This window comes from Lynx canadensis, chromosome A1, assembly GCF_007474595.2.
Source record: "Lynx canadensis isolate LIC74 chromosome A1, mLynCan4.pri.v2, whole genome shotgun sequence".
Lineage (NCBI taxonomy): Eukaryota > Metazoa > Chordata > Mammalia > Carnivora > Felidae > Lynx > Lynx canadensis.
This window is the reverse complement of record NC_044303.2, coordinates 163641037-163654751: the sequence shown is the minus strand read 5'-3', so window position 1 is coordinate 163654751 and position 13715 is coordinate 163641037. Positions and strand designations below refer to the sequence as shown.

The 13715-nt window shown below is 38.4% G+C and overlaps 1 protein-coding gene across 1 annotated transcript in view; it reads left to right on the top strand.

Moving 5' to 3' along the window:
* The first annotated feature begins 570 nt into the window (after positions 1-570).
* The window catches only part of LOC115519855 (solute carrier organic anion transporter family member 6A1-like), a 142376-nt gene continuing 129231 nt past the window's right edge, over positions 571-13715 (top strand). Inside the window, exon 1 of the mRNA XM_030323754.1 lies at positions 571-666. Coding sequence (XP_030179614.1) covers positions 571-666 — 96 coding nt within the window. The remainder of the gene's footprint in view (positions 667-13715) is intronic.

Below are 13715 nucleotides of genomic sequence, written 5' to 3'. Positions count from 1 at the left end.
ACCACGAGGACTCTGCATTTGCTCATTACAACAGCTGGTTGTGGCTGAGCGGAGGCTGCCCCCCTCAAGGGGCATATTCAGTCCTAATGAGAAACGAGGAAACTTGGAGATTTTAAGTAGGTTGGTCATGTGGCAGGATATGTCATAGAACTGTCCTTGTTCTGCAGTTGAGGTAGAGGAGACTAGCACTTGAGAAGGTGTGACTGAACATCACACCTTCCAGGGCTAGGTTAATGGAAGAAGAACTTATAATGCTATTCAGTTTGGTAGGAAGATGTTTCTTTTTTTTTTTTAAAGCAAAATGAGGATAAACATTACTCTAGGAGAGGGGATATGAATGCCCTATATAGACTTGGTGACTATTATGGGCTAGAGAATAATCCTTGTAGAATAAGATCTCTGATTTTCTTTAAGAGATACCTCTTAAGAAAAACAAAATAAAAATAAAATTAAGGTGCAATGTAAAATAGTCACTCCCAAAGTCCTCTCTCACCTCTTCTCAAAACTGGAAACTCCCCTTCTCCCCTTAACCAGCAGTGGAAGTGAATAGAGAGAGAATGTCTAGGACCGATGCACAACTCACAACCAGCAACCCTCATCATACAACTTGGAGACCATAAAGATTTCCGAGACCTAAAAAGAGGCCAGAAGCCTGATAACTGTTGGGTAAAAGTCCACTGTCTAAGAAGGGAGGGGGAAGTAGTAAAAACTCCAAGCACAGGGGAGTCAAGAAGAGGACAGCACAAGGAAGAGAGAGGAAGGGGTCCATGAGGAGTCACTCTGCCATTGGAGGGAACATCCACGTGGAGACATGCTGAAGTCTAGGAAGGGACCTTCAAGGATGGTAATTCAATAAACTAGGGATACAAAGCTATCCCATGTCTACCCTGGCCCCACCTTCCCACTCAACACAATTTGCATTTTTATCCTCTGAAACTTAAGTAAAGACCTGTCTAGATCCTTGCTGTGCCATGTATTTAGGTTCACCAGTAACAAGGAATTGAAAATACTATCCTCCTCTGTCGCCCTCCCCTCTCCACCCCTCCCCCTCCCCTACCATCCTGGAATAGCAGGCATCTACAACTTTCCTATGAGAAATTGGGCAGCAAAAGGAAGCCCTTGTGGATGTCATTCAACTAGAGAAGGAGGCAGAGTGCTTCCCTGACCATCTTTCCTTTTCCCCAGAGGAGAACTATGCACTGTTTGCACTGTGGGCTGAAGATTAAGTGCCCAGGTTATAGATAGATAGATAATCACTGGCTGCAGAGTACTGAGTTAATTGGGATATGCATGTATAAGATTAGGGATGGAGGTGGGGAGCATCAGTTAAAAGATTTTTGAAGTAGTTTTGATGAAGGACCTTAAGGCAAGTTGAAGGCCAAGCATAAGCTAGCAAACCGCTCCCCCTCTCTCCCCACCCAGGTAGAAAATGTGTGATATTCCTCAGGCACTCCTGGCTGCCAAAGAACAAAGGAAAGGTAAGAAAACAAGTGGTTCACTGATAGAGATCACAGTTGTGCAGGACGTGAGTCTCCATCAGTTTACAAATATCTTAGTAAATTATAAGAAAAAGGCAATGTTATCAATAGCCTAATCTCCAGAAACCTATTAGGGGCCCCAGAAAACTGAGTCTATATCACCTTTCCCTCCATAGTGATGTGGGGAACAAAGGCAAAAAGGAAATGGCAGGTAAAGTTAAATTTCCTTATAACCTGCCCACTGACAAATACAGGGTATGACATTTCTCCAGGAACTCCCTACTGTCATAATGTTGATGCCTTACTAGAGGGAAAACAACCTTAGCCTGACAATAGCAAGGCCTCAGGTATCTTAGGAATCCTCTTTAGCATATAAAAGTCCTTCTGGAGGCCTCCCTTTTGACTTTATCTCCCCCAAATCCACAGTATAGAACCTATCATTCTTCACAATCCCAGGGCAGCTCTTTCTGCCCACGGGTCCCTTCTCTGTGCTTTAATAAAATCACTGTTTTGCACCGAAGATATCTTCAAGAATTCTTTCTTGGCCATCAGCTCCAAACCCCCTCACCACTCCAAAACCTCATTGATTTGAAGAAAGAGGAGGGCATGAACTAAAGCTTGAGCGAATGGATAGAGAGGAGATGACTTTATTATATTTCATGTCTTTAGGGTTTTTCATATTCTTCTTGCCTCACCTGGACTGGATTGTCTTCACTCCTGTAACCATTCAAACTCAATAGTACCTTCACAGTGAAGACTTCCATAAGATTCAAATATTTATTCTTTTCTGTATACTTGTTTCTTATAAATAACTTAATTTTAACAAGGAGGTATTTGAAACCCTGACTGCTTACCAGAATTTAAGTATTTAAGTTTCTTTTTTTTTGAGCCTTTCTTTCTTTCTTTCTCTTTCTTTCTTTCTTTCTTTCTTTCTTTCTTTCTTTCTTTCTTTCTTTCTTTCTTTCTTTCTTTCTTTCTTTCTTAAGTCAGGGAGGGAAGAAACAGAGAGAGAGAGAATCCCAAGCAGGCTCTACATCTTTAGTATGGAGCCCCATGGGGGCTCAAACTCATGAGCAAACCATGAGATCATAACCTGAGCTGAAATGTTAGAGTTGGGTATTTAACCAACTGAGCCACTCAGCCTCCCCCGAATTCAAGTTTCTTAAATCTAGGGCACAGTGTCTTGGAGAACTGTTATCACCCACATCAATGTAACATAGTTATTAGGACTAAGAACAGAGACCATTTGTGTCAACATGAGTTAGTATTTTGTTCCAAGAAACATTTGGCCAAAAAAGATAAGACTGTAAACTAATAAATAGTTTCACTATTTATGTCAGGTAAATCCTGCAAATCAGTTTATCTGAGACAACAGTCTGCTCATCCAGGCAAACAACTCACTTATCAAATAGCAGGACCCTAATCTTGCTATGATAACCAATTGTAAACCCTTATGTAATGACTACTGTTCAGTCTCAATAGGTTTTTGCAAGACCCTTCCTAAACCACTTCTGCCTAGATCCCCAACCTCTATGAAAATCCTCTCCTCTGTGACATTGCTAAGACTCTGTCAAGGTGATGTTCTCCCTTACAATAGAATGGGACGTTGTCTGGTGGTGACATTTTGGGGTATTAAATGTCTTTCAGTCTTAATCCTGCCTAGACTAGCACACAGTGATGCTTAATATTTGTAGAAAGAGGCATTTAAAGAAAATCAACATGACACAGTGCTTTCATTGAATGGGGACAGATGAATAGTCAGGGATGCTTCCAAAGTACTAAGTGTTAACTTGTGCCATCACTTAAGATGGCAAAAACATAAGAGCCGATTTTCAGTGAGAAGATAGTAATTTAAATTCTAGACATACTGAGTTTGAGATTTCTGTGATGTGAAAACAGAGATGTCCAGTTCCATGCTTGATGATGGAAGGACCCAGCTATAAGATTTGTCAGGGAGGTTGAGCACTTGTTTTCTTCATCAGTGGTTTTCAGACTATGGTCTTTAGACATGCAGCATCAGCATCACCTGGGAAGTTATTTGGAAATGCAAATTTTTGGGCCTTATTACAAACCCACTGGATTGAAAACTCTCTGGGTGGGGTTCAGCTATTTGTGTTTTAATGAGCTTTCCAGGTGATCCTGATGCACCAAAAAGTTTGAGAACTATTGCCTTAGAGATTAATCATGACTATCAAGGTCCAAGACAAAATGTTACCCAAACTTGTGGTAATATACCTGCTAAGGCATGCTTATCCTGTGTTCTTTGCAGGGGCAGGTCCTCTGTAACATGGTGCTATACAGCCTGAGAGGCTGTATAGCAAAGCAGTTAAACCTTGTACTTGTAGTATTTGAAGCTGGCTATACCATTTTCTACCTGTGTATCTCAAGGAGTCAATTGCTCAGCCTTTGTAAACCTAGTTTCCTCATTTGCAAAATGGGTATACTCAAAGTAACTACCTCATTGAGTTCTTGTGATGATTAAGTGAATTAATATATGTAAAGTGCTTATATCTGTAATTAGTTTGCTGCTTTAAAATTTTTCATCTCTTTACAAAGTCACTGCCCTTTTGTTTGCCTAGCTAAATATTTCCTGTATTTACAAGTCTACCTGTTTATGTTCCTACTGGTTAGCCGTAACATTAGTTATCTTACGTTGCCTGGCCCACAGGAGGTATTCAATAAATATATTAATTGAGTGAATGAACACTCCTGGCCTCATTTCCTTATTTCTTCTCTGAGTTTTATAACTTTTGTTTTCAGTACCTCTTGTTTTGGCAATAAATTATACATTGTTATATTTATGCCTTGTTTCCTACTTGTATTATAAGTTCCTAGAAGGGGAGTGTTACGCCATACTTATCCACCTACACAGCACCTGGTACAGTGTTGACGGTATAAATGGAATTCAATATCAATCTGTGAAAAATAAAAAAAAAACTTGATGTTTTTTTATCTGAAATCCGTTTACCCTGCTAAATTTTTGCCATTTCTTATCCCCACCCCTGCAATGACAACAATCTCAAAATCCTAAATCTTGACTGCCACTTTCTCTCAAGAGTCACAAGATGAAAAGCACAGGGTTTCTTTTATTATTTCTGGTGTCATTCAGTAAGATGGCTTTTATTATTTTGAGCCTTCATGTCAGCCTCATAAATTCAGCTTAATATTTTTAAAATTATTTCTTGAGTCAAAGTTAGGGTATTGTTAATGACCTGTTACTTTTAACCAGAATAATGGTGTGCTATCTCTATCTCTCTAGAAATACACCTTTAAGGATAAGATTTATGCTACTTATCCTTTATGCAGCCTTATTTTTACCAGCAGTTTCCTTCAGCTTTTCTTTAGCCTTTCCATAAGCTCACTGCTTTATGTAGTGCTGAAATTCCGCTAGCACAGAGGGTTGAAAATATCTCTTATGTAGTTAAGCTCCTTTAAGTATATAGAAAATTAGTGTAATGTATGTATTGAAAAAAGGCAAACTTTGGAGCCAGATAGATCTGAGATAAACATTTTAGCTCTGTTCTAATTTTTTTGTATGGCCTTCAGTAAGATACTCAACATGTCTGTGTCTACTAACTCATGTATAAGTAGGGGTGTATATATTCACCTTATGGTGTTATGTAAGGCAATTCAGTAAGACAAGTTATGTATTGTACCTAGCACATGGAAGATTTCAATAAATGGTGGATATTATTACAAAACAAAAGGAGAGAGCAGAACACTGTAAATCTCTGAAACAGAGCCCAGTCTAGAGTCTGCATGGTGTCATTTTCTATAAAATATGATCTCTGGTATTGTGAAAATTATTTCTATTCTAAAATTCTATTTAAATTCTGCCCAAGAATGGCCCCATCAAATCTCAAATCACTTTACTTTTGATAATCTTCAAATAAGATCTTCTAATTAGTTATATAGCTGAAGGGTCTTCCCATACAGTGGGAACCTGTTATACTTCTACCCGAGAAACTCCATTCACTGGTCACCTGTGATTCAGGGACTGGGGAATTTTCCTAACCCTTAGGCAAAGGCTGCTACAGGTAACTGGTTATTCACTAAACTCATCTCAGTACCTCCTCTGGCAAACTTTGAGTGTCCTTCCTCTAGGGTCTGTCAGGGTCTCTCTGCAAGGGTTTTTTGAATTTTTTCATAGAGCTCTAGTAGGATCAGTAAGAAACTGGAAATCCAGTGATGACTTTTTTTCTAATTCAGAAGGACATGTGTATTCAGGAGGAAAACAAAAGCTTTTCTAGGTAGGCAAGATCTAGGTAGTCCTGGATGGCTGAGGGACTTCTGAAGGGTTATTTGGAGATAAGAATATAGTGAAATACAAATATAGTGAAATGTTATGTGGTTTGTAAGGATATATATATATATCTTCTGCAAGTTACCTGAAATAAAACTGCTGATTAATATTCTGAATCCAGCTGTACCACTGATTCACACATGAGATTGCTGCTACCATTTCTGTCCTCCTCCATCATCTCCTGCAGGGCCCAGAGCCCCCTGGGGGAACAGCCAAGGGGGAGATGGCATTCTTGGATAACTTGTGGTTCAGAAGTGGAGGCAGGGTAGAGCTAGGGCCAGTTTACAGCAGTCACTTCAGAAAGACTCCTATCCAGCCAAAGGGCAAACTTGGCTCTAGACCTTTTTCACATTTCTTCCTCATATTGCCAAATGGGGTTCACTTACACTAATAGGCTTTCTCTATTTTAAAGGCAAACTCTCCTAAATTACTGTCTTGTTGTCTACATTATGAAAATCACAAATGCAGGATAGATTGAATAGAAGAGTAAACCATCTATATCTATAAATTATGGTTAAGTTGATGGAATTATAGCTCCACATACTTTGTGCTGTAATTACTGTTCTCTATTCTTCTCCTCAGGAGAAAAGTAAAGGAGTGGTTTTTATTCTTGTGCAAACACGGTTCCCAATCCTTTCACTTAGGACTATAAAAAAATATGTGTGGAGTCAGAATAGTCAGAACGTTCAATTCAAAACTATTCAAATTTGTGTTTGATTTATGAAGCTCCTTCTGGTATGTGTGCTTCCTAGTCATTTCAGGGCTCTTTCCCTGTCATGGTGTCCATCTTTTGTTTCATCAACTATTTTAATATCTTGCAAAATTATCCTACATTTACTTCTACTTCCTGTTTTCCATTGACTTTTCGAATTTTTGTAATACAAATTTTGCTCCCACCATTTTACTAGTAGACTTCTCATAGCAATAATGTCTCCTCCTATTAGTACAATTTGAAGGTCTCTGTTCTCACTCATTCAATTTTACTGCAGAATTGAATCATCTTCTTCTCATATCTTTGATTCAGTTGGTTTTCTCCCATCTCTTAGAATACCTCATGTACTCATTTCTCTTCTAATGACCATATTCAAAAGTAAGGATTCCTTTAAGATTTTTCACAGCTTAAACCAGTGATTTCCAGCTTTGGCTGTACATTAGAATCACCTGGGAAAGTTTTAAATACTAATGATGGGTCCCACTCCCAGAGATTCTGATTTTAATTGTTCTGGAGTATAGCTTGAGTACTGGGAGTTTTTATTAATAGCTCCCCAGGTAATTCTAACATTCCACTAAGATTGAGAACTGACTTAAACTATAACTCAGATTTTAGGGGGATACTATTATTTTCTTGGATGTTCAAAAAAATTGTCCCAAACACCCATCCCATGGGAAGGCCCAGATTCTTTTTTAAGCTAATTGTGAATTCTGAGGGTTAATTTTGTCATGGTCTCTTCTAGTTCCAAGTTCCTAACCTTCTGAACATTTGGCATCATTTGCATCTCACCTGCTAAAGCACTTGGTCCTCTTACCTCGGCTCCATATAAGTCACAGTGTAGAACTTGAACCCTTTCCTTGCTATTTCCTTGAGCCACACACTGAAGACAGGTTTATGATGTCCAGTTTTACTGAAGATTTGGGTCAATAGAAGGGTTTTGGGTCAATGTACGTTTTTTTTTAATGTTTGTCTGTTACTTTATTTATTTTTTAAGTTTATTTGTTTTGAGAGAGCCAGAGACAGCAAGGGAGTGGAGGAGCAGACAAAGGGAGAGAGAGAATCACAAGCAGGCTTTGCACTGTCAGCCCAGAACCTGAATGCAGGGCTCGAACTCATGAAACATGACATCATGACCTCAGCCAAAATCAATAGTTGGACATTTAACTGACTGAGCCACCCAGGCACCCCATAAATGTTTGTTTATTTTTGAGAAGAAGAGTGGGGCAGAGGATACAAAGTGGGCTCTGCACTGACAGCAGCAAGTCCGATGTGGGGCTTGAACTCAAGAACCGTGAGATCATGACCTTAGTGGAAGTCAGATGCTCAACCGACTGAGCCAACAGTTGCCCCAATGTAAAGGTTTTATATTAAAACAAGTTGATGAGGGCAATGTCTACATAGAATCCAACTTCTGGCCACACACCTGAGCCTGCTCTTGCCTTGAAACCCTTCTCACACCTTAATTATTCTCATATTATTCTAAGTAATTTAGATTTCCATCCCTTTGGCACCTCTTAGCAGTAGTCTTTTCTTACCACTGCCTTAAAATGGAATAGAATAGTATGTAGATTAATTTTATCCTCTGGTATAAATTATATGTCCTCATGCCTCTTTCCTTACCAATACTGTCCTTAGAAGACAGAAGTCTTTTCACCCTACACAATGTCTTCAGTCATCAGATACCGTGATAGGCAGAATCCAAAAATGTACCCTCAAGATTACCATCCACTGGTTATTCAATCAAACACTTACCTAGGTACCACTGTGAAGGACTTTTCCAGATGTAATTAGTGTTATGGACCCTAAAATAGGAAGATCATACTGGATTATCCAAGGGGGCCCAATCTAATCACATGAGCTCTGAAAAGCAGAGGTCAATAGAATAGAGAGACCTACTAAAGACCCAAGGATATGAAGGATCTTGATGTGTGATGAAGATATTTCAATCAATGACATTCTGTACTTCTAGCCTAAGTTATATAGTAAATGTATGATTTTCTCACTCCTTGTGGCCCAAATATATAGCAACAATAGAATATAAAATGAAGGAGGGAAAGAGCCCATTTGAAAAACAAAATAGTTATCTCTATGAACCAAGAAAGTAATAGAAGTGAACACGGCTGAATCTCCAGCTCATTGCTCTATGAGTTATTTATGCCTGAGATTTGCCTGAGCTCTCCCAGGATAAAGGGTGGGGGAAGGGAAGTCAGAAGTCAGAGGTGGGGGTAGGACTGCCTCCTTTATAAGAGGAAGGTTAAAAATAAAAATAGGGGCGCCTGGGTGGCGCAGCCGGTTAAGCGTCCGACTTCAGCCAGGTCACGATCTCGCCGTCCGTGAGTTCGAGCCCCGCGTCAGGCTCTGGGCTGATGGCTCAGAGCCTGGAGCCTGTTTCCGATTCTGTGTCTCCCTCTCTCTCTGCCCCTCCCCCGTTCATGCTCTGTCTCTCTCTGTCCCAAAAATAAATAAAAACGTTGAAAAAAAAATTAAAAAAAAAATAAAAATAAAAAAAGGCACACTCTCCCTGACCTTAATTTGCGCTTTGAGAAAGTTCTGGGATTGGTGAGGCAGAAGGTAACAGATACAACCACGGAACAAGTAACTGAGCCAAGGTATCCTTTGTTCTGTGACCAAATCTACAAAACCTATAATATCTCCGTAAATAAGACCCCAAATCACTATGATAAGACTCTGGTCTGGGGTTTTGGAGGGCTGCATGAAGCAACTATGAAATCAGTAGCTTGACAGGGATATGGTGGGGAAGAGGCATTGAAAAATGAAAAGATCAAAAGCCTCATACAAAGTATTTGTAATCTGCCCATCCCCCCTCCAAATAGTCATGAAGAAATCTAATTCCTGAGCAGACAGACAACAAAATTGATGGTCAAAACAGGAATTTACTCCAATGAAAAAGACTTAAAATAAGTGTGCTTATGATGTTTCAAAGAGATTAATGAGGTGTGATTTCCATTTTATTTTATTTATTTTTATTTTTTAATGTTTACTTTTGAGAGAGGGAGAGAAAGTGCATGTGGGGGAGGAGCAGAGAGGGAGGATATGCCCTAACAGCGCAGGGCCCAATGCAGGGCTTGAACTTAGGAACCTTGAGATCATGCCCCGAGCGAAAATCAACAGTCAGACCCTTAACCAACTGAGCCATCCAGGTGCTCCTGTGGTTTCTGTTTTAAAAAGGCAAAAATTATTAACACCAGACAAAAACAAAATAAAATATGTGGATATGAAACAAAATTGATTATAAATTTTAGAAATTGAAATATAGTCATTGAAATAGAAAAAATAATAATTTCAGTTATATATTACCATGTTGGAAACCATGCCAAAACTTAGTGGTTTAAATCAACAACCTTCTCATCATTCTGGGTCAGTACCTTGGGGAGTATTTAATTAGCAGCATTGGCAGGGGTGACTTGGCTATAGTCAGCCGGGCTGGAAGGCTCCAGAAGTCTTCATTCACAAGCCTCAGGGGTTTACCATGTGGCTCTTTTCTTTCCACATGGTGTCGTATCATTCATTAGTGTGGGCCATGCTTCATTAAAGTATAGTGGCTATTTTCTTGAGAGAGCATGAAAGCAGAAATGGCTGGCCCTTTAAAGAATTTGCCCTTTGGAACCAGCAAAGTGTCACTTCTGCTCCTGTTTATTAGCCAAACAAGTCATACGACTGACCCAGATTCATGGGGAAGGGACACAGACTCAGTCTCTTCCTTTCAAGGGTAGCAAAGTCTCACTGTAAAAAGCACATAGGATGGGAGATAGTGTGTGGTCATCTCTGGAAACAAATCTACCACAATAGTAGACAGAATAAATTTTATAGAAAAACATGGGGCACCTGGGTGGCTGAGTTGTTTAAGCATCCAACTCTTGGTTTCAACTCAGGTCATGATCTCAGAGTCTGTAAGTTCAAGCCCCCACGTTGGGCTCTGTGCTGACAGTGGAGAGCCTGCTTGGGATTATCTCTCCCTCTCTCTCTGCCCCTCCCCTGCTTGCACATGCATGCACACACTTTCAAAATAAATAAACTTAAAAAAAAGAAAAGAATAACAGTGAATTGGAAGATGGTATTGAGGAACTAACCAGAAAACAGCATGAAGAAAAGATACAAACAAAATTCAAGGGCTGTTAGGAAATAGATTGGTAGGTAGAATTGGGTGAAGGACAAAGATGCAGTCTTTAGTGGATGGCTGCTGAAGATTTTTCTAAAACTGAAGAAATAATGAGTCCTAAGATCAAAGTAACTTTGGATAACATGTAACACAATGATCTATACCTAGAAATACTCTAATAAAATAGCAAATGTCAAAGTAAAAAAAAAAATTATTTAAAGCTATTGGAGAATTACTCTACAATGGAATAAGAATGAAATTTAGACCAGTACATATCAGAAGGAAATGCAATATTGTCAATGTATAGAGAATATAATCTTTAATCTAGAACTTGTATCGAAGCTATAAATCAAGATCTTTGGCAAATATGACATCTTCAGTCATAGTAAGCCCTAGAGAGTTTATAATCTACAGATTCCAGTTAACTTTTCAAGACAAATCAATCAACTGAAAGATAGGGATACAATAAACAATGTCAAACACAGAAATTAATAATGTAAATTTAAAAAAGGCAACACAACAGTTTTGTTTTGAAAGGTGTTGATCCTAAAATTTTAAACAAAATAATAAGATGAGGGTGTTTGATGTAAAAAACTGCCAAGATTCTTGTTATTGTCAGGAGGAGTATAAAAATTGTGGAATAATTATAGGCTATTTAAGAACAATTATAATTAATTACTTGTGTTCAAATTTAAGATTGAGACATAAGATTAAAAACTAGCAGAAGTTTGTGTTGAAAATATAGAATACTTTATCAAATCATCCAAAGGCAAAGTATTGAAAAGAACAGAAAGGTAACAGAGAATATAAAATAAAAATGTCAGAAATAAGTCCAAATATGTCTGAAATCACAAATATATATATGGATTAAACTCCTCTATTAAAGAAAGATGGTCAGATTAGTTTTTTAAACATTGAGTTATATGCTACTTTACAAATAGAAAGCTATATAGCAATATGGAAAATATAGTTTAAAGCAAAAAGCATGAATAGAAATAGTGACACTATAAAATAATATGATGAATAGCCCATCAAGAAGACCTAATAATCATAATTGTTTTTTTCGTTCACAACATAGTCTCAATATGTATAAAACCCAAGTTGAAAGAATTAGAAAGACAGTTGGATAGGTCCAAAATTATAGTAAGAGATTCAAAGGTATTGTATCATAAGTGAGTTACTTCTGCTTTAACAGACCAAAAATTAATAATGAGGTATAGCAGAACTTTTGGGTGCTCCATGGGCCACAGGTGTACTAAGATATTGTCTTTCTCACCCTTGTGATTGCTGGTTGGGCCTGAGGTACCTGAGACATCCCTCCACCCTCGGCAGTTGTAAGATGCCTAAAACATTTATAAAATGAATCATGTACCAGCTCAAAATTGTGAGCAAAGACTAAACACACATACACGCACACACACACAACATCAAAAAAAAGAAAAAAACCTCATAATACCTAGCACAGGGAATAGGGCCAGAAATTATTGTATTCACACACAGATTCAAGCTTCTTAAACTGGTATAAGCTCTATGCACTATATTTTGGTAATGCTTTTAAAAATCCCAATGTTGGGGCACCTGGATGGCTCAGTTGGTTACGCATTGAACTCATGATTTCAGGTCAGGTCATGATCTCATGGTTTGTGAGTTCAAGCCCTGGGCTGGACTCTGTTCTGACAATGCAGAATCTCTCTCTCTCTCTCTCTCTCTCTCTCTCTCTCTCTCTCTCTCCTTCTCTCTGCCCCTCCCCTGCACGTGCTCTCTCTCAAAATAAATCAACAAACTTAAAAAAAAATCCCAATGTTTATAGCAGCACTATCAACAATAGCCAAATTATGGAGAGACCCCAAATGTCCATTGACTGAAGAATGGATAAAGAAGATGTGGTATATACATACAATGTAATATTACTTAGCGATAAAAAAGAATGAAATCTCGGGGCACCTGGGTGTCTCAGTTGGTTGAGCATGTGACTTTGGGTCAGGTCATAATCTCATGGTTTGTGAGTTCGAGCCCTGTATCAGGCTCACTGCTGTCAGTGCAAAGCCTGTTTGAGATCTCTCTTTCTGCCTCTCACTCTCACACACACACTCGCTTACTCTCTCTCAAAAATAAAATAAACATTTAAAAGAAAAAGAATGAAATCTTGTCATTTGCAACAACATGGATGGAACTAGAATGTATTATGCTAAGTGAAATAGAGAAAGACAAATATCATATGTGGAATTTAAGAAACAAAGCAGATGAACATAAGGGAAAGGAAAGAAAAGTAAGATAGAGATAGGGAGGCTCCATAAGAGACTCTTAAATACAGAGAACAAACTAAGGGTTGCTGGAGGGGTTTTAGATGGGGGATGGGCATTAAGGACAATACTTGTTGGGATGAGCAGTGGGTGTTATATGTAAGTGACGAATCACTAAATTCTACTCCTGAAACCATTATTACACTATATGTTAACTAACTTGGATTAAAAAAAAAGAAATGGTTTAAAAAAAAATCCTTGGGGACACCTGGGTGGCTAAGTTGATTAAGGGTCTGACTTTTGATTTCTGGTCACATCATGATCTCACAGTTTGTGGGTTCAAACCCTGAATCAGCCTCCGTGCTGACAGCATGGAGCCTGCTTGGGATTCTCTCTCTCTGCCCCTCCCTGGCTCGCAATCTCTCTTTCAAGAATAAATAAATAAACTTTAAAAATCCTTGGAGTTTTACATATATTTTGATTCAGCAATAACAGTTATAGAAAGTTTCGTAAAGAATATAGTTGCAAATGGGCAAGTATACATGCCTAAGGACACTCATCATGGTGTTATATGTAACATGGAATAATCTAAAATAACCTGAGTGTCCAAATGTATGGAATTTGTTGAAATATACATGCAATAATATGATAGATAATATGTGGTATTGAAAGAGACATAGAATTTAACCAGAAATGGGATTTGTAGCACAGCTTCCCTAACCTGAACCTGTGAAGACATTGCTAAATAGACTGAAGCATTTCTTCTCACTTAGAACATGGTATCATAATCCTTTTAACATCAAGCTGTAAGCAGCTATAATCAAGATCAGAAATAAAAGGAAACATGAAACTTATGAAC